General features: G+C 51.3%; 1 protein-coding gene across 1 annotated transcript in view; it reads right to left on the reverse strand.

Moving 5' to 3' along the window:
• Gli2 (GLI family zinc finger 2) overlaps positions 1-18,370 on the reverse strand; it is a 147,364-nt gene that overhangs the window by 51,990 nt on the left and 77,004 nt on the right. The window contains exon 2 of the mRNA XM_051204028.1: positions 6,141-6,246. Within this exon, the coding sequence (XP_051059985.1) occupies positions 6,141-6,199 (59 nt within the window). The 5' untranslated portion in view covers positions 6,200-6,246. The remainder of the gene's footprint in view (positions 1-6,140; positions 6,247-18,370) is intronic.

Genomic DNA, 18,370 nt, shown 5'->3' on the forward strand with positions numbered 1-18,370 from the left:
AACCCGTGGATAGATTCATAATGGATGACATTATTGGGAACTGGAGTCTGGCTGGAGGAAGTAGGTTATTACAGGCCTGCCTCTGGGGGGAGAGAGAGAATGAGTACGTGTGTTTTCAGTTTCAGCAATGAGAAGGCCACAGGTCCATGTCGGGAGGCTTCCTCAGTTGCTCTCCACTTATTTCCTGACACAGGGCCTCTCACTGAACCTGGAGCACACCAATTTGGCTAGACTAGCTGGCTAGTAAGACCACAGATCAGCCTCCCTAGCACTAGGATTGCTAGAGCACACCACCCTGACTGGCTTTTTAAAAGTGGCTTCTAGGGGGCTGAAATCAGGTCCTCGGCTTGTACACAGCCGACCTCGCATCCTCCCAACTGTAAAGGGGCCCATTTCACCTCTGGCTTTTCTCGCTTCGCTGTGTGCTGGCTGCCATGCGGTGAGCAGGATCTGCCACCACAAGGGTCCCTGCTTCACCCCAGGCTCATGATGATGAAGCCAGCAATCATGGCTGAAGTCCCAGGATTGTGAGTTTGATTAAATCTCTCAAGTAATTCTCTCTCGTTATCTTCCACAGCAAAGTCTACCACGCTCAGGGAAGAGGCAGCCGGCCTTCTAGTGTCCCGAATTTCCCCTTTGGATGGGGAGTGAGTGACGGCTTGGTAGCAGTCTAACTTTGCTTCATAGCTGGGCTGACCAAAAAGGTCTCCTCTTGCCTGAGGGTCCTGTCACGGCTGTGTCACCCCATCAAAGGCAGGCTGTCCACACAGCCACATCTGAGGAAGCAAGTTGTCAGCCATAGCAGTTTTGAGAGACAGAGGGAGAGGGAGGGAGAGACTCAGAGACAGAGAGCAACATGTCAGAGGAAGCCATGTCAGGCCCCTGGTCAGTGACCCTGAGTCCACCTAGCACCTCAGCCCAGGAAGCGGGCAGGCAGGCCCTTCCAAAGTCCCCTTCCAAGGGGTTCTGGCAAGGAGCAGACACATTTCCTAGGGAGAAGACAGTTCTCTAAGGAGCACAAGCCAAGCTAATAGAGCGAAAGTCACAAACGGGGACGTAGAGCCTGGAATCCAGGGGGAATCAGCCCTACTTATTCCTGCCCAGCTGCTGCCCTGCGTGAATGGCTGAAGATGGTCACAAGCCCCAGGACCACGCTAGGAAGTCACAGGTGAGAGTTCATCCACAACAGTGACCTTGGAAAAGCCATTTTCCACCACCCCCACCCCCGCCCCAGACTAGAAAGTCAGCTAGCTGAGTACAATCACGGCAAAGAAACGACCGCCTTTAAGTGACAGTGAACCAATTCACGGGCTGGCATCTCCATTTGCATGCTCCTGCTGGGGACAGGCGGGAACTCATATTTTTAAAACGGTTCCCTTGGGGGACTTTGGGTAAGGTATGCCCACCACCTGGTATTCCTTTTACTTCCTTAACACGCCAGCTAGTGTGTTGACTCACCGTGAACTGAGAGAGAGAGAGACCCCAGAGCCATCTGTCCCCAGCTGGAGCCTTTCTGCCCTCTATGAAGAGTGGCCTTGTATGACTACAAACTAAGTTTAACGCAGGACCAAGTGATCTGCAGGGAGCCATTAGCTGTAGTCAGACCCAGAATGTGGGGTGGCTGGAAGTCCTGGAGGTCAGGCATGGTGCCAGACAGGAGTTCACAGCAGGACACTGGTCTCTGGCTCAGAGGTCATCATCACTACCCAGCATGCTCCGCTCTATGCCTTCTGCAAGCTGGGACATGAACGGGTTTAGGTCAGCCAGGATGGGATTGGGGCTCAGCTGTGAGTTGAGATGCAGTCGCTATTGTTGAAAGGGTAGCTGGCTCTATGAATCCAGGGAGACAGCTCACAGCTCTGGGCCTCTTTCCTGGACATAAAACAGACGGGGGGGGGGGGTCCCTAAACACTGGTCTGTGTAAACTTGCAAACAAGCAGATCCCCAGGCTTCATCGTGGGCTGGGAAAGTCAGAATTATCTGGAGCTGGGTTCCAAACACCCTAAGAGAGCTGGAGAACCTGCATGGTGGGACCCAGCTAGACCTTCTGAACGTGGGTGACGATTATTCGAGTTGATTTGTTGGGGGGCCCCAGGCAGTGGCACCAGGACCAAACCCAGGTGCATCAACTGGCTTTTGGGAGCCCATTCTCTATGGTGGGATACCTTGCTCAGCCTTGATGCCAGGGTGGGGAGAGGGGCCTGGTCCTGCCTCTACTTGGTATGCCAGACTTTGTGGACACCCCAAGAAAGGCCTTACCCCCTCTGAGGAGTGGATGTGGGTGGGAAGGGGAGAAGGGGGGAGTGATCAAGGCGAGGGAGGGGGAACTGCAATTGGTATGCAAATTAATTTTAAAAAGACAAGGAACTCAGTCGGTGGGTGTTGCCTGGCAAACAAGAAGTCTTGGGTTTCATCCCTGCTGTGGTATAAATAACGCGACGGTGCACATCTGTAATTTCAGCACTAGAGGCAGAAGCAGAGGATCAGAAGTTCAGCACCATCTTCAGCTACAGAGCAGGTTTGAGGCCAGCCTGGGCTGCATGAAGTCCTCTCTGAAAAGCCAACATCCCGCATTGCTCAGACTGGGGCTTGCTGCACTGAGCAGCTTCTCTAAATTCTAGGCCACAGGCAGTGCCAACTGGCCTTGTCGGGAACCTCAGAGCAGAGCAGGGCTGGGCCTACAGCAACACTGAGGGCGAAGGCAGACACCAGCTTCCTGAAGCATCGGTGTGGACTCCTTACCCTCTGCTCAAGGGCACAAAGTACTCTTGGTCCTTCATGGCAACTATACGAAAAGGCAACTGTAGGCTGCATGGCATCATCAGCTCCTCGTCTGCAACCCAACGTTCAATAGACAGGGCTGCTTGGTAAAGGAGACAGATGAGGCAGTGGGTTAGCATGGACCACCTCTTCTGCACCGCCAGGCACCCTGCCAGGGATGAGGTGACCGCATGACTCTCTGAGCCTGACTGAAGCGGGGCTACGGGCATGTGGGAGGCCAGGGATCTCTAGACTCAGAGCCCGCACATTGGGATCCTCCACCCCCTGGGAGTTCAGGCACGGGGTCTGAATGTTTAAGTGGTATGGGGCAAGAGAGGGCTGAGCAGAGCAGCGAGTGCACCCAGCAGCAAGCAAAGGCCTTGCGACTCCAAGAGGCAGGCCGAGGCTTAGACTCTAGTGACGAGAGATGACACTGTAGCTCATTTGCCGCGTGCCGCTTGTATAATTAGACACATTGGTGGTAGCAAGCGGGCTACAACACAGGCCTGATGGATTGGGGACTCCACCAGGCTCTGACCACATTAATCACAGAAGCCAGAACTATGGGGCCATTTTTTTCTTACAGACTTTGTCTATTTCTCACTTGGGATACAGGGAGTATGAGGATAAAGAGGTATGCCTTCCAGAGCCTGAGGCTAGCCCCTCCTTGGCCTTCTTGGTGGAAGCCAGCCATCCTGATGTTATCAAGGAGGCTCTGAAGCCTGACCTAGCAGGTCACAGGTCCTAGGGCTGACAGGCAAGATCCTACTGGGTTATGTCCCAGAGTCCGGTCCCCTAAACCTCACAGGAGCATAAGGGCTACCTCCCAGTCTCTGCACCAGGGCTTGGTGATTTTAAGTACTAGCCTCTCATAAGGCATGCGTGTTAACCTACTGAACCTGTAATGTCATCTGCATCCCGGTCGTGATTTGGAAGAGGATTTCAGGATGCAGAGATGATCCCGGACCCAGCTGGATCATCTCGAAAAGCAACAGCAAGTGTCTCTGATGAAACAGAAAGCCAGGGAGAAAACCGTAGCAGGAATGATGAGCAATGCAAGGGCAGGGGCAGGGGAAAGGTGGTAAGGTGTGAGGTTGGGGTTGCAAGCCAGAAGATGCAGGCTTCCAGAACTGGGAAAAGACGAAGGCACGCGTTCTCTCCAGAACTGTATGGGAAAAAAATTTCTGTTGTGTTAGGTCACTGAGCCACAGGAAATGGACACAAAGTCTGCGGCAAACGTCATGGAAGCCAGTGAGCAAAGAGATAATTCCCATGGCTAAGGGCTAGAGAGATAGCTCTCGGTGGATAGGAGCACTTTCTGTGGGAGATGTGGACCGTGTTCTAATCCCCAGCACCCACTTGAAAATCTGGGCATGGCTGTGGATCTGTAAATCACTGCTTCGAGTGGACAGAGACAGAGGATACTGAGGCTTGCTGGCTGGCAGCTTAGCTTTGGGTTCAGGGAGAAACCCTGTCTCTAGGGAGTAAGGAAAGTGATAGTGAAGGGTATCTGATGTCCTTCTCTGGCCTCCACTTGTGCACACGCATGTGCACACACATGCATGCATGCACACACATACACACACACTCATATACTCAGTGTGAGGTCCTTCACTGGATCCTGAACAAGTAAACACATATATAAGGGCAAACCATCCACATCTGTAGTAGATGTGTGGGCCAGTTCTCCATATTGGTATTGGATGATACAGGATGTTAATATCTGAATAGCTGAGTGGAGGGCCTGTAGTTTATCTTGTCTAATGCTTACAAGTTCACATGCCTGAATTTACTCCCAAATTAAAACTCGATTTTAATCGACTAATTTATTGGTTATTGTGTATGTGCATTATCTGTGTATATGGGTGTGTGCGTGCCATGTAGAGAAGTGGAGGTCAGAGGACAACCTTGGGGAGTTGGTCCTCTTCTCCTGCCTTACATGGGTCCCAGGGTTTGAACTCAAGCCCCCCAGGCTTGCGCTGCACGACTTTTACCCTATGAGCCATCTTGTCATTCCCCAACATTAAACTTAAAATTTGTTTTAAAAGAAAACCCAAGTCCTGGGTCAGCTGTCTAGTAGGCAGTAGGCACGCTAAAACATGTATCATTGGAGGGCTGCCTGGGATACAGCAAAAGCACAACGATTCGAACATCCGAGGACACAGCTATGCAGGCCAATTTCATTCTAGTGGAAGACAGAGTCTTGCACACAGTGTGCCAGCAGGGACTTTCTACTCAGCACTCTGTGTGCACCTACTATGCATCTGTCATTGTCAGCACAACCCCAAAGGAAGCTCAGAGTCCACGTGGAGCATGTATGATAACGGCTTATTCTGGTATGGCACTGCTGTCCAAATCCAGAGCAGGGTCCATTCAGGGTGGGGCATCCAGCTGTCCTCAGGAGCTGACTCTGAAGCTGAGAAGTTTCTAGAGGACGGGCAGGCCACAGGAGCCAGTCACAAAAGACAGGTGACAGGAGTTAGGAATCAGGATCCCCGACAGCAACTTGATGTGGACAAGTGGCCAGAGGACAGTGGGAAGGGACGGCCAGAGGGACCCACTGCCCAAGCAGGAAGGCGGTAGAGAGGCTGAGTGTAGGGTAACGGCCAAGGCCTAGACCTCTGTGATGGTGAATATTGGTGATCTACTTGGCAATGGAGACCCACACAGGGGACATATGTAGATACTGGTAGGGATTTAAAACTAGGTTATTTGGGGAAGACCCACCCTAACTGAAGGTGGCGCTATTACATGGCCTGTACTGGTGGGGGGGGGGGAAGAGAGAGCCAACTGAGCACTGGAATTCATCCCTCTCTGATTCCTGAATGTGGATGCCATGTGACTGGCTGCCAGGACTTCTCTACCACGGTGCACTGTATCCTCAAAGCATGAACCAAAATAAACTTGCCCTCCTTGTGTTGCTCAAGTATTTTGTCAATGGTAGGAGAATGAGGTGCAGGGGCTGAAGCCTCCCGGTGGAAATGCCCAGTCACATCAAGGTGTTGCCTTTGCCCTTGTGGACCTCAAGGTGAGAGGCAGGAGGAGACCCCAAAGCATCACTCTGAGCTTGTTTTAAAGAGTCACCCAATGCTTCAGGATACCTAAGGTAGTAAAAGGGGGATCCAACCCACCTAAGGTTACATTCTTGACTTGTGTTTGGGGTACCAGATGGGTAATGAGCCTCCAGTCACATAGGAACCAACGAGTAAGCCTAGAGCCACAGACCGTGGTGATGGCACGTGATCCAAGCTTGCTACTCAGAAGAAAGCAGAAGGTGGCTAATATGCCCGTGTCACCGGCTCATGGCTGCACAGTCATGACCGGAAGGGCAGAGGCAGGTGGCTGCACACCAGGAGCGGAAGATGGGAGGCGGCACTTACCCGTGAACACTGTGGACTGAGTGAGGATCGTAATGGTACCGTCCTTCCTGGTGTCGCATGTCAATCGGCAAAGGCGCGTGGAAAGGCGGCAGGAGCTGCTGAGGAACTGTGCAGAGGGAGGGAGAGAGAGAGAAGACTTCAAAAACTTTCCCCCTCCCTGGAAAAACAATTTTCAAAAGGCTTTAAGCTCCATGAATTCCTGAGCCAGAGTGGTCAGGACAAGGGACTCCGTGATGCCTGGCTATCACACACCCACGAAGGGGGATGAATAAATAATCAAAGCCAGCCCGAGAACCCTACATCTTCCACATAAAAGATCCCCAGCCGTGCTCTTGACAAAGACAAGCAGCTCCATGCTCTTTGAACTTGGGGAACCCAGCTTGGCCACAAATCAGGGCTGACAGCGCTGACAGGCTCCAACTCCCGCCAGCTTCTGCCCACCCTGGCTTGGCTGCGTGTGGCTTCAGTAGCGTCAGGTAGAGGCTTCAGATCCACTGTGCACACAGGCTGCACATATTTAACCTAAAACCATCTGTGAGGCAAGGCCAGGCCTGGCTTAGGGGCATCTGCATAGATAGCTAACTCTCCGCTTTTGGTGTAAGAGAGTGTGTGTGTGTGTGTGTGTGTGTACACATGTGATCACATGCATGTGAAGGCCACAGGACAACTGTCTTGAGGCTCTATTCACCTATTCACACTGTTTTATAAGACAAGATGTCTCACAGGGACTTTGGGATAGCTGATTCAGCTAGGCTGGCTACTAAGTCCCAGTGACCCACTCCCCAGAGCTGGGATAGCAAGCCAAGCACATGTCACCATGCCAGGCTTCTGACTGTATTGTCATGCTTGCACGGCAAGCTCTTTACTATCTCTCCAGCCCCAAACAACGGTAAATTTAACTCTTTTGTCACAATATCACAGAAGGGAAATGTCTAGCGTTTACACTAGTGACAGGTCAGTTTGCGAAGACTAGCCTTACTTCAGGGCATGTATCAAGGGGCTGTCAGGGGTCTCGATGATGTGCTTGAGGCACAGTCAGACTCGGTCCCACTTTCCTGAGCCAGTGGCCTTTTGACTGAGGAAAGCATCCACAGAGGAATGCTCCAGTCCTTAGCCTTTTCCCAGCCTACTTGTTAAAAGGCCCTGTTTTCCTAAAGCCTATAATTAGGTTTGCCTCTGGGGCACCCAGGCATTTTCTTTCAATAAGCAAAGAGCATCCTGCAATTATCCCGATGATTTGTTGAGTACAGGCCAAGTGCAGACGGGGGCTGACTCAGCTCCGAACTGACACACACGTGTTGGTGTTTTCAGTTCTCGAGGCACCCGCCAGCGTGCATGGGTCGATAATTAACACTAAGAGTGGAGAGTTGGGGCTGGGGAGATAGCTTAGAGAACGCAAATTCAAAGCCAGAACCCACATGAAAAGCCTGGCGAGGTGGTGCACACTCACACACCTAGCTCTGAGGAGGAGACAGGAGGATCCCTGGGGCTCTCTGGCCAGACAGCCCGGCCCTACTGTCGGGTCCCAGATACTAGTGAGAGATCGTGTCTCACCAATCAAGGTGGTCGGCACCTGAAGTATGAACAGAGACTAATCTCTGGCCTCCATACACATGTGCATATGTAAACATGCACCCATGCAACACGAGCACCTCACATACATGAACATGCTCACAAACATCTACCATTGTAAGGAGAGAGTCGAGCAGCATCATATTCAGACTTAGGAGGCTATCGCCTACAGAGCGTTTCAACATGTTAACAGGAACGGTCCCCATTAAACACTAACAGTCCCTCAGTCCCTGTCTATGACAGCAGTCACTCTGCAGTCAGTGTTTATGGACACGGTATCATTTTTATCAGCAGAGTGCTTGCCCTTCTGGGCCTGGCTCGCTTCACTCAGCCTGTGTCCTTGGGGTTCACCATATTGTAGTGGGCTGTGATTTCTCTCCGTTTAAGGTTGAAGGCTATTCCATTGTATGGATATACCACACTTTGTCTGCTAAACTGTTGGTAGACATTTGGATTTAATGCTATCAATTTTGGGGGAAGTGGGAGACAGGGTCTCAAACTGGCCTTGAATGTATGACGACCCTCCCTCTGAAGATCGCCAGCCGTCTGAGCGCTGAGATTATAGGATGAGCTGCCTAATTGGCTTTGACGTGAAGAATTCTCAATGAGAGGAAACCTTTCTCCTGAATTAAAAGCAATTACTAATTGTGTGTGTGTGTGTGTGTGTGTGTGTGTGTGTGTGTGTGTGTGTGGTGTGAATGTATGCTGCTCTATGTGTACGGGTACCCATAGAGGCCGGAAGTAGACATCAGATCCCCCAGAGCTGCATACAGGCTACCTGCTACATCACAGGCACTGAGAACTGAACTCAGGTCCTCTGAAGAGCGGGAAGTGTATTACCCACTGGACCATCTCTTCAGGCCTCTCCTGAAATTTTAACTTGAATTCTGTCTTCACTGGCGTACGCTTGTGGTGCTCTCCTCTAGGGACTAGGCGAACAGAAAGCACATCTCCCTGACAAACCAGGCTCTGTGAGGAGTCAGCAACGGACAAGAGGCATTTGAACCAGCCTGGCTCAGCCTCTCGAGCTGTGTAGAAGCAGACAGCCACCCTTTTCTGAGTTCCCCACCTCTGCACAGGTAAGCATAGACTCTAAACTGTGACAGAATGACCAGGCACTTTGGAGGCTGGTGCCCTCTGGGAATCAGAAATGTCCGTTTCAGGGACTTGGGTAAGTTTCCACATGCAGTCTACATCTGCCTGTCTGCAGGTAAGCTCAATAACTATATGTGGACACTACAGAGACAAAAAGGAAATGCAGATAGCTCCAGCAGGAAGGGGCTTGCAGGGCAAGCACGAAGCTCCGCCTCCCAGAACCCATGGTTTTGCTATGGCCCTCTGTATCCCCACACACAGTCCTCTGTCCCAGTGGCTCTTTCAGCGGCCTCCAGTCCAGTCACCGGAGCCCTGCTCTAACAGGACAGCACACGCTCATTCATCCATTCTCGGACTTGCACTCAGAGCTTCATACCCATAGCCACATGCAGCCTTTACAGAAGGGATGAAGGCTGGCATGGGTTCATCTGGTCTTGGACATTTCAGCTCAGTATGGGCCACCGCCTCAAACTCCCTATGGAAGCTTCCAGAAATAAACGCTTGCCCAAAGTAGTTCTCTGTGAGGAAGTTTAGCTTCCAGCTCTTGTAAGAAATCATCCCCATACAGAGGCCACAGCAGAAGGCAAGGGACACAAAGAGAAGCCAGGAACAAGAGCTACCCCAGGATAGGGAGACAGCTCAGCGGGTAAGTGCTGTGTAAGCTTGAGGACCTGAGTTGCAATGCTTGGCACCTGTGTAAAAAGCTGGCCATGGCCACCTGTAATCCAGTGCTGTAGGGACGGAGACGAAAGTCATTGGGCCTTGCTAGTTGCCAACCTAGCTCCAGGTTCAGTGGGAAACCCTTTCAAAGGAATAAGGTGGAGAGTATGAGGGGGAAGATACTGATGTCCAGCTCCGGTCTTTGCAGATGCACGTACACCTGCACACACCTGCACATACGCCAGACATACAGACATGCACCTCTTTACCCATATATAAGCACATGCACTAGATCCACATACCAAAAAACCAAAAAACCAAAACCCGCCTTCCACTGGCATATTGAATCTGATTATTCCACAGAACGTTTCCTTTCTTTCTTTCTTTCTTTCTTTCTTTCTTTCTTTCTTTCTTTTTTTTTTAAGGAAAAAAGAAATTTAAATTAAATCATGTCCTTCTAATACATACATATATATACACACCATATTCCATTTCAAAGGAATGTCTCTTTTCAAGTTTCAGGAAAAAGCTCAAAGTGGGGAATGTTCGGTGGCCACGCCCTGACCCCTGGAAAAAATGCACATTTGGTTTTGATCTTGCACAGAAAGACCCTGACGAGGTAGAGTGGAGGCTATTGTCACCTAAAGTCCAGAATTTCCGTATGCTAACTCAAACACCAAATGCTGCTTGGCTGGTAGGGTCTGGTGAGGAGACATCTGTGTGACAGGTTCCCCAGGTGATGATGACCTTGCTGTGTTTGAGGACAACGCTGGGAGAGTCCTTCCCCGGAAGCTGAGCTCATCTTAGGCCTCATAACATCCAGAGTGGTGAATGAAGTGGGTTCCTTATTTAAAGAACTCAGAAAACCCGGGTTGTGGAAACAAGACTAGAAGTCATGTCAGCCACTAGAAGGTTCTGAGATAGTCAAATGTGGCATGTAGATACTGCCCAGAGAGGGGAACATGGGTCACCAGTGGCCACGACCCGTGTATCAGGCAGGAGACGCCTCAGCCTCCAGGCCATCCATTCCCTGGAGGACAGGTGTCTCTGGAGTTATGACAAGGTGGGGGACATGTGTCCTGTGTGAATTTCTTTGAGAAGTCCTGTTGCCAGGTACTGACAAGAGCCTTTACACCCTAAAGGTGGTGTGCGATGGGATCAGTGGGATGCGATGTAGAATCACCATGGAAACACACTCCTGGGTGGAGCTGTGAGGGAGTTTCCAGACAGGTTGACCTGGGCAGGGAAGACCCACCCTGAGCGTGGGAGAGCTTATTAGTTTCTTCTCTGCAGCTATGATGAACATGTCGAGCAGCCGTGTATGGAGGGAAGTTTATTTGGTTTACAGTTCCAGAGGGATGAGTGTTTGTCGTGGCCGAGAGACATGGAAGCAGGTGGTACACACGGCTGCCGGAACAGAAGCAGAGAGTCCATGTCTTGAACAGAGAGGAAACGGGAAATGGTGGGAATCTTTAAACTCTCAAAGCCTACTTCCAGTGACACAGTCTCCTAAGAAGGCCACACCTCCCCCAACTCCCAAACTTTACCACACCTCTGAGTACCAAGTACTCAAATACACAAACCACAGAGGGAGATCTCCTTCACACCACCGCAGATGGCTGGGGTTCTGGACTGGAGAAAGTGGAGAAAGCAAGCCGAGGGACAGAATTCATCTTTCTGCTGCCTAAGGGCAGATGCAACGTGACCAGACACCTACGTTCCCGCTCCTGTGCCTTCCCAACGTGAGGGGCTGTGGCCCAGGTCCTTCCCTAGAGAATTTCCTGCAATCCTTTTCCTCGAGTTGCATCTGATTGGGTGTTTTGTCCCAGGAACAAGAAAAAATAAGTGATACAACAGGTCGATGTTGCAGTAAAGCTCCAGCACATTTAGATGTAGGCTGCAGGACGACCAGGCCAAGGAAGGGCAGCTGGCTGAAGCTCAGCAGCCAGTGATGTGGCTGTCTCTACGACCAAGGATCAAGAAAGCAAGTGTGGAGGCCTTGTCTGAATGCTGGGTCCTCTGCCCTTAGGGATCAAAACATCCAAGAATGAGTGGTTCCGATACTGAGAGCCCATGCTCTGCACACATGGTCTTACCACACTAAGTGGTTACTGGAATAACTGTATACCTCCAGAGCCATAACTGTATACCTCCAGAGCCTTCGCCAGGAGCCTCACCTCTGCGAAGGACACTCACTGCTGTCCATCCATTATGCACTTTGGGGGTGGCCACTGTCGTGAGCACTCCAAAGCTGGAGCCAGCTCCGACCTCCTGAATTGAAGGGATCTCACAGTGCTCTGTGGGAGGGGCTCCGTTTTCTCTCCCACTATGGAAGACTCTGTGACTTTCCAGGTTAGTGAATGATGGAGCATGTTCCCTCAGCTCACAGCTCCCCATGTCTGGGCTGGGGCGATAGCTCAGCTGGGAGAATGCTTGCCTTGTAAGCGCGAGGACACACAAACCCAATCCCCAGAACCCAGGTAAAGCATTAGTGGTGTGCAATCATTTCAGTGTAGGGGAGATAAGGACAGGGAGTTACTGGGGCTCACCAGCCAGCCTAGTCTAACTGGAAGGAGCTCACCAGTGTGTCAAAGGAGGCGAACAGTGTTCCTGAGGTGACATCTGAGGTGTCCTCTGGCCTTTGGGAACATACACACAGGTGCGTACGCGTGCTTCCAAATACATAAGCACAGACATATCAGAAAGAAAAAAAAAAAAAAAAGATATTCTGTGTGCCTTGAGTAAACTCCAGGACAATTATTTCATGACTTTCCTTCAAAGTGAACAAGCCTGGCAAGACGATGGAAGGAATTTTCACGCCTGTTCAGATGGTTCCTAGGTAATTTTCCTCGTAATGGAAGGACATGGGTAGCAATCTATGCTTATGTCTTTGACAAAAGAAGGTTAGTGAAGGGGCTGGGAAGGTGACTCGGGCAATAAAGTGTTTGTCACACAAGCGTTAAGAGTTGAGTTTGAGTTCTTTCTCCCGTCTAAAGGAAAGCTGGGTGTGGAGTTGTGTGCCTGAAATCCCAGTGGTGGCCAGGGAGAGAAGGGCAGATTCCTGTGGCTTCATGGCCAGCCGGCTGAGCTGAATTGGCCAATTCCAGGCCAATTGGACACTGTCTTAACAAAAAAAAAAAAAGAAGACAAAGCAAAACAAGGCACAAAGGGCAGGCTTCATAGCTTTGTAGAAAGGGGCTCTAGCAAATGGATCCCTCCTGGCTGCTCATCACATCCCCAGACACCAATGCCCAGAAGGCTCATGCTTGCTACTCCAAATATGCTTCCCCAGTACTGGTGGCCCCTGCGTACCGGACGAAAACAAGGGAATGTGGGGGGTAGTCCTCTCTTATAAAATGTCTGCACAAGTGGCTTCAGCACCATTAGGGACGTAGCTCTCGGCCACCTAGACTTTTCAATGCCATAAAGATGAGGGAGTGGACCGGTCCTGGGGAGCCCTCACTGAGCTCCCCAGTCCACTTTGAAGTATAGACAGCCTCCCAGGCTAGCCTGTCAGTCAGGTGGACTCAGGTGGCCAAGTGCTCCTAAGGCCCACGCCTCAGAGCTAGAATGGCTGTGGCTAAAATAGTTTAGAAGCAAGGACACCTCAGTCCTCAAGTCCGAATGCCTGTCCTCGGGGCCTTGCACAAATGGCATGTATTCCCAGTAACCAGGTACAAAGCAAGCTTCTGGGAGCTACTGCCTCACAGGATGCTTTTAGTAAGAATAATGAGTGGCCGCTTCACAGCATGCGATTAAAAAGTGTTTCAGCCTCGCTCAGGGGGAGGGGGAGGTGCTAAAATCAGGCCCAACATTCAAACAGCACAAGCTGCCCCTTGTCCAGCAGGCCAAGTTAGCAGCTGAACCTTTGGCTGTACAGATGTACAGAGTCCGGCCAAGGCATTACTGATAAAATAGCTGTTGAAGGTGCACATGGGGCTGGGCCGAAGCCAGCACTGGCCACTCCGTGTGGACAGCGTCCTAGGGTTGAGCTCAAGGCTAGGAAGGCGGGAGAGAAGAAACATGCACAAAGTGTGCTCCAGAGAACGCCATGGGAGAGGCCGGCTGGAGCCTTGGGGAGTTGTGATGGGGGATGTCCTTCCGTATATGTTTCTCTGAATATGTCTCTCTTGGTGGATGAATAAAACACTGTTGGGCCAATGGCCAATGAGGCAGGAAAGTAGGCGGGACTAGGAGAGGAGGAGAAGTCTGGGAAAGGTAGGCAGGAGCCCACCAGAGTCAGAGTCAGTCGTCATGTGAGCTGCCAAAGGAGTTAGAGGTCCGGACCCTTCTCCGGTAAGATAAGATCATGTAGAAATCCTTAGATGAATAGAAATGGGTTAATAATTAAGACAGAGCTAGCCAATAAGAAGCCCAAGACACCAGCCAACAGTCTCATAATCAATATAGCGTCTGCGCTTATTTGGGGCTGGGGGGCCAGGCTGGCGAGAGGGAGTGCTCGTAACAGAGTTTGGACCATGCAGTCTACCCCTTTAAATGGTGTCCCTGAGATAACAGGGGATGGGACCAGCCCAGAGGCCTGGGTGGTGATGAGTAGTGCTGAGTCACTCTGTGCCTCAGTGTCCCCATCTGTGAAATGAGGGGAGTGGCGGGTCAGAGCCCAGAGGGGCACACATCACACAGCTCAGCCTGCAGGAGCACCAGCGTGGCTCTGTCTGCCTACAGCTCTGCTGAGCTCCATCACTGAGTTCCCACTGAGGAGGAGCTAGGGACCCCTGGAGCGCATTAGCTCCCTGGCTGACTAGACAACCCAGGCTCATCAGTGGCTTCCAGGTCACGAGAGACCCACACCCCAGGTTGCCCTCTAGACTCCAGATAGATGTGCACGCATGCTTGCCCACGCATGTACTCACACACATATGAACAAGCACACACACACAATCAAAAGGTCTGCATGGGAGCAATATAAAAACTGTTAATGAGAGACATTTTGTATTCTTTGGTCCATGATGTCTTCAAAATACGGCCCCTTCCTTCCCGTCCATGCATCTCACTGGGACATAGCACCAACACTCAGTGGTCGTCACAGGCAGCTCAGGCCTAAGTGGTCATCTTTGCACGCTGATGGATGTCTAGTCCATGCTAATCATAGACCTGTGACCACATAAAACATGGAAACGGAAATCCCACCTCTCAGTTCTTCTCCTAAGCTAAACCTTAGCTTCCATAACGTCTTCATGTCACTTATTTAACATAACAATTACTATTACAGATACCATGTCTTCCCTCCCTCCCTCCCATCTTTTCATTCATGGAACTCACAAGGTCTCTCAGGGCCGGGGAGGGTTACTGAGTGATGTTGTGGCAACTCCCTCTAACCTCCCATACCCCGACCAGGTCAGACAGTGCCGGTCGGTCGGTGCAGCCTGCCTCCATCCTGGCCTGGAGCACTGCTCACTGCCTTCCCTGCCGGCTGCTGTGTGCTCAGGCGAGGCTGGGGGCGTGAAGACTTCTGGGGCCTTACGATGAATAAGAGGGTCTCCGGAACGCATAGCCATAAAAGGTATCAAGAGTAGGAGGGCAGCTGGGCTGGGGATGGCCAGGCCAGCCATGTAACGTGTATCCGGGAGCCTGGCTCATAGCTGCATCACCATAAATTGAAGGAAGCTTCCAGTCTGTGCCATCCCCCCCACCCCGCACTCCCCCCCACCCCCATCCCCGCACCCCCTACCCCACCTCACCCCCCACCCCTTCACCCCCAGCCCCACCCCAGTTCCATCCCACCCACTCCCTACCACTACTGACAGAAAAGATGGTTTCTGCCAGCAGGGATGATGGGGTCCACCAGTAGCCTTGGGGGCCGCCCCACAAACCCTGTGAAGAATCCATTACTGCACGAAGAAACTGAGATATGGAAACATGGCCACGGGCTGGTCAGATGGATCGATGGGTAATGGGGTTGGTGGCCAAGCCTGATGACCCGAGTTTCATCCCCAGAACTCACAAGGTTGAGGGAGAGAACGACTCCCACAAATTGTCCTCTGACCTCCACATGTGACCCGTGACACGCACAAACCCATGTACATGGATATAGACGCACACAAACAAATAAGTGTAATTTGTTTTAAAGAAAACATGGCCGTGGGAGCAAAGCGGTTTCCAGAACCGTCTTCCTGGAATAAGACTATATAGAGAGGAGCTGTTCCAAGGGCTTCCTGGACATCAAAAGGCCTCTTGCAAAACAATATTTTGATGAGCTAAGTGTGTGAATTAAAAGCAGACGAAACCGACTTCCTATAAAATAAACAGGGCTCAACATCCAGGGGAAAAACTCCTCACACACTGCGACTGGGGGCTGGTAGAGTCTCCAGAACTGTACCTCCCTCACAGAGGGCTTCCGACAGCGTGGCTGTGTGTAATGCGCTGGCACTCTCCTAAGTGTGTCCCATTCTTAATGCATTGGTCCCCACAGCCCTCATGCCAGGAAGTGTTAGCATCTCCCCATTTTACAGAGCAGAAAACTGAGGCGTGGAGAAACATGGTGACTTGACTCTTGTCATGCCCACTTAGTGTCATAGCCAGGCCTTGCTCCCTCCCACAGAGATCTGTCCTCGCGGGTGGGATAAGACAGTGACATCTCTTCTGTGACCTCTGCGATGGCTAGCACTGTCAGTTTGATACAACATATTGGCCTGCATATCCAGAAGGTTTGACGGGTATAAGAGTGAAGAAATCTAGCTGAGCACACGCAAAGCAAGCGATGGAGCATGTGAGTCTTTCTTTCTCTCTGCTCTTGACTGCAAATCTAACCAGCTGTTGGATGTTCCAGCCTTGACTTCCCCCACCATACTAGACTGTAACCTGGAGCAGCAAGCTGAAATAAACCCGCCTTTCCTAAGTAACTTTTTGTTAGGTTACATTATCACCCAAATGGAAACGGAAAAGCCCCTGCACCCTGGGTGGCCCATGCTCTGAGCTCTGTCTCTATTCTACTCACTACTGGGCCACAAGTGTGAGATAGACAGAGGATCAGTCTGATACCCAGCTCCTTTATAGGGTGTTGGAGCTAATGGTGCCCAACAGGCATGTTACTTCCAGTTCCTTCCTGGCCTTGCAAATACAACTGCAACCCACAGGGGGCGCCCCATGCAGTGCTTCTGTGTGCCACTAGGTAGGCGACAAAGTAGATGCTAAGTGCAGGATGGGCCCTAGGGAGAGGCCTTATCTGTTTTCCCCAGCTGTGCCCCTGGTGCCTACTAATAACCTCCATGGATCATCCTGCTTGGCTCAGAAAGCCTCCTGACTGGCATTAAAAATGGGCCTCTTTCCTGCCCGTGGCTGGGTGCCCTTGCAGCCCACGTGGGACGCTCGTGGTTTGCATGCTGCTGGTATAATTAGGGCTCTGAGGATGGCAAAGGGCCCACCTTGGGTCCCCAAGAGTGATGGCAGTTCAGAGAAAGCACCCACCTGGGTTTGCACTGATTAATGGCGGGCTCCATTAACAGCCCTGCTTAACACAGGACTTTGTCAAGATTAAGTAATTGCCTTAAACAAAAACTGTATTATCTTTTAAGGGTCTGATGAAGGATGACTGGTGCTGGGAAATGAGGTGATGGATGTCCGTGACTCTGTCCACCACCCACCCTCCCTCATTTGCATAAATTATCACACAGCCCTTGATTTGGGTGAGGAGTCCTGGACAGATAGTGTAGGGACAAGGTGGCCAAGTTCGGATCTGGTGGCCTCCAGGCGACCCCAGCAACATGAGGGTGTTCTAAGCCTCTGGGGTGTACCAAGTCTAGTTGGGAGAGGTGAGCAGAACCCCGGGGAAGCGAATGTTGGGACAGAACATGGGAAGCAGAGGCCACTGCACAGGCAAAGTGCAGGGACACAGAGAAACGGGACCACCGGCCCGGAAGTGGTAATGCACTCAGCACAGGGTGCCCCCACACATGAGAAAAAGCTCTCACAGACCGGGAATTCTTAGGAACACGTCACAAGGAAGGGGAGGGGCCTCGTGGGCCCTCCCCTGTGAGACACTACACGCAGTAAGCAGGTGATGGGGTGGGCATTTTCTTGTGTTGAAGGCGCTGGTGAGTAGTTCACACTGCTGTACATGGCCCCTCACTCAAGTTCCTCTAAGCAACCCTATGAAACTCATCAGGGCCACTGAAGAGAAAAGAGAAAGAATTATGAACTAAGAAGAGGAACTATTGGGAAGAGGAAAGGGATCAGTGGCTGGAGGTGGGGGGGGGGGTTGCTGGTAATGGAAAGTGAAATGATCAAAATACAGTATATACATGTATGAAAACACCATAACGAGGGCTGGAGAGACGGCTCAGAGGTTAAGAGTGCAGACTGCCCTTCCAGGGGACTTGGGTTCAATTCCCAGCACCCACATGGCAGCTCACAACTGTCTGTAACTCCAATTTCAGGGGAATCTGATAACTTCACACCAATGCACATAAAATTAACGTTAAGTAAATTATTTTTTAAAAAATATCATAACGAACTCATTACTTCGTGCAACTGATACCTGCTAAGGAAAATATTAAGGAAGAATGCTTAGCAAGGCTTGTGAGGGGCCAGTGGTAGCCAAGGGCCCAGCATGAGCGAGGATGCTCCTCTTGCCAAGCGGGTTGGCAGGTGAAGTGTGGACCATCTTCACTAGGACCATTCAGCCCTAGTGAAGTGTTTGTGGCATTCTCTTCCGAGTTTCTGCATCCCCAGTGTTTCCTGCAGGTTTCCTCTGGCGCAATTCTTTAGAGCCAGCTGCATTGGTGACAGGGACATAGGGTTTAGCGATGGGGCTAATACAGCAGGACTTGACCAGGGATAGAACCACGGAGGCAAACAGAGACAAAACTGGACTTGGAAGAGGGAGCATGTGCCAGGCTCTATGGATGTGGGAGAACTTACAGGTCACCTCCCTGGGTGGGCAT

Source organism: Phodopus roborovskii, unplaced genomic scaffold (genome assembly GCF_943737965.1).
Source record: "Phodopus roborovskii unplaced genomic scaffold, PHOROB, whole genome shotgun sequence".
NCBI lineage: Eukaryota > Metazoa > Chordata > Mammalia > Rodentia > Cricetidae > Phodopus > Phodopus roborovskii.